Genomic DNA, 1,577 nt, shown 5'->3' with positions numbered 1-1,577 from the left:
ATATTATATTGTTGATGTGTTCCCATTTCACTAAACTGCTGGATGACGTCATGATTTAATTCCGCAGTCGCAGCCATTGGTTTGGAGTTCGCAGCTGCGCACTCTTGTCAGCACCTACACAATAGAGCCATGGTCAAGCTACACACCAAACAACACACTTCCACTAATGACTTTCAAAATAAAAGCATGACCATAAAAATAGAGCATCTTTCGCCTTTGCTGTTYTGCTTTATTAGGTCCAACATGTCTTACTTCCGATCCTGCCCTCATTGTCTCCTAGAGGTTTTGACACATGAACAATGAAAGCGCGTGTGTGTGCGTGTGTGGAAAAATATGATATTGATGCGGAGGCTAAATAGACACACTGAAGAAAAGGGGTCAGCAGCGGTGAAGGAGGACAGCGCAAAGTCGCAGCGGCTCCCCTCCACCCCGGTGACTCCTATGTGCCTCCTGACCCTGAGGACCGCTCATTCTASGATGGGCTGTGGAAGCTCGGCTCAGCCCCCGGATCAACCCTGCCGCAGCTGTTCAGAGATCCGCGGATAGGACCAAGGCATCGGGACAGAGACGCGAACACAGTGGCCCGTGCTTGCCCTGCGCTCCTCACCCAAAACGAAGCAGTGCGTAAATGCGCTCGGACAAGGTAGAAAAAGCAGCACCGGGAGGACCATTTTAAATATTTGCATCCCCTCATCTTCATACTGCATCGATTTTTAAAATTCATCATTGTCCCGCAAAGCGAATGGAGTGAAGTGTGCTTAAAAAAAGAAAAGAAAAAAAGAGAGAAAGGGGGAAAAAAGGGAGGAGAGTCAAGACTGCAGTTTGGTTGCGTGTGATGATAGGAGACACAATGACGCTCTTGTCTCTTCTGGGTCGGATCATGCGTTATTTTCTCCTCAGGCCGGAGACGTTGTTCCTGCTCTGCATCAGTCTGGCGCTGTGGAGTTACTTCTTCCACACCGACGAGGTGAAGACCATCGTCAAGTCCAGCAGGGATGCCGTGAAGATGGTGAAGGGGAAAGTGGCGGAGATGATGCAGAACGACCGCCTCGGAGGCCTCAGCGTCCTGGATGCGGAGTTCTCCAAGACGTGGGAGTTCAAGAACAACAACGTGGCCGTGTACTCCATCCAGGGCAGGAGAGACCACATGGAGGACCGGTTCGAGGTGCTCACCGACATCAGCAACAAAAGCCACCCGTCCATATTCGCGATCTTCGACGGACACGGTGGAGAGGTAGGCTGGAACAGAGCCAGACTGAAACGCAGGGCCCCCCTTTTTAGTTTCACCGCATTTGGTTTAACTGCAGTCAGTCCTGCTGCTGTAAGAGGGCTCAYTCAGCAAATTAACTCAGAGACAGAAACAGTCTTTGGACAGGTTCAAACATATAAGAACAACCAAAAAATAAAAACAAAACACGATCACAGTTTTCAAGCAATGCACCGATTCTCTTTTGTTTACACCTCCACAATCCCTCTGCCATTCAGAGTTGACTTGAGGTCCTTAACAAAGAGCGATGTGTGTGTGTGTGTGTGTGTGTGTGTGTGTGTGTGTGTGTGTGTGTGTGTGTGTGTGTGTG

At 49.6% G+C, this 1,577-nt stretch overlaps 1 protein-coding gene across 2 annotated transcripts in view; it reads left to right on the top strand.

Annotated features, from left to right (window-relative positions):
• Positions 1-37: 37 nt before the first annotated feature.
• The window catches only part of ppm1la (protein phosphatase, Mg2+/Mn2+ dependent, 1La), a 7,150-nt gene continuing 5,610 nt past the window's right edge, over positions 38-1,577 (top strand). Inside the window, exons 1-2 of one of the 2 annotated variants that reach the window (XM_014031694.1) lie at positions 38-643; positions 901-1,234. In XM_014031694.1, the coding sequence (XP_013887148.1) occupies positions 1,007-1,234 (228 nt within the window). In that variant the 5' untranslated portion in view covers positions 38-643; positions 901-1,006. Of the gene's footprint in view, positions 1,235-1,577 lie in introns of both variants that reach the window. The other variant, XM_014031684.1, reaches the window with a different exon arrangement.

The sequence above is a fragment of the Austrofundulus limnaeus genome, unplaced genomic scaffold, assembly GCF_001266775.1.
Source record: "Austrofundulus limnaeus strain Quisiro unplaced genomic scaffold, Austrofundulus_limnaeus-1.0 Scaffold6, whole genome shotgun sequence".
Lineage (NCBI taxonomy): Eukaryota > Metazoa > Chordata > Actinopteri > Cyprinodontiformes > Rivulidae > Austrofundulus > Austrofundulus limnaeus.
The sequence above is the reverse complement of the archived record's forward strand: the minus strand, read 5'-3'. Positions and strand labels throughout refer to the sequence as shown.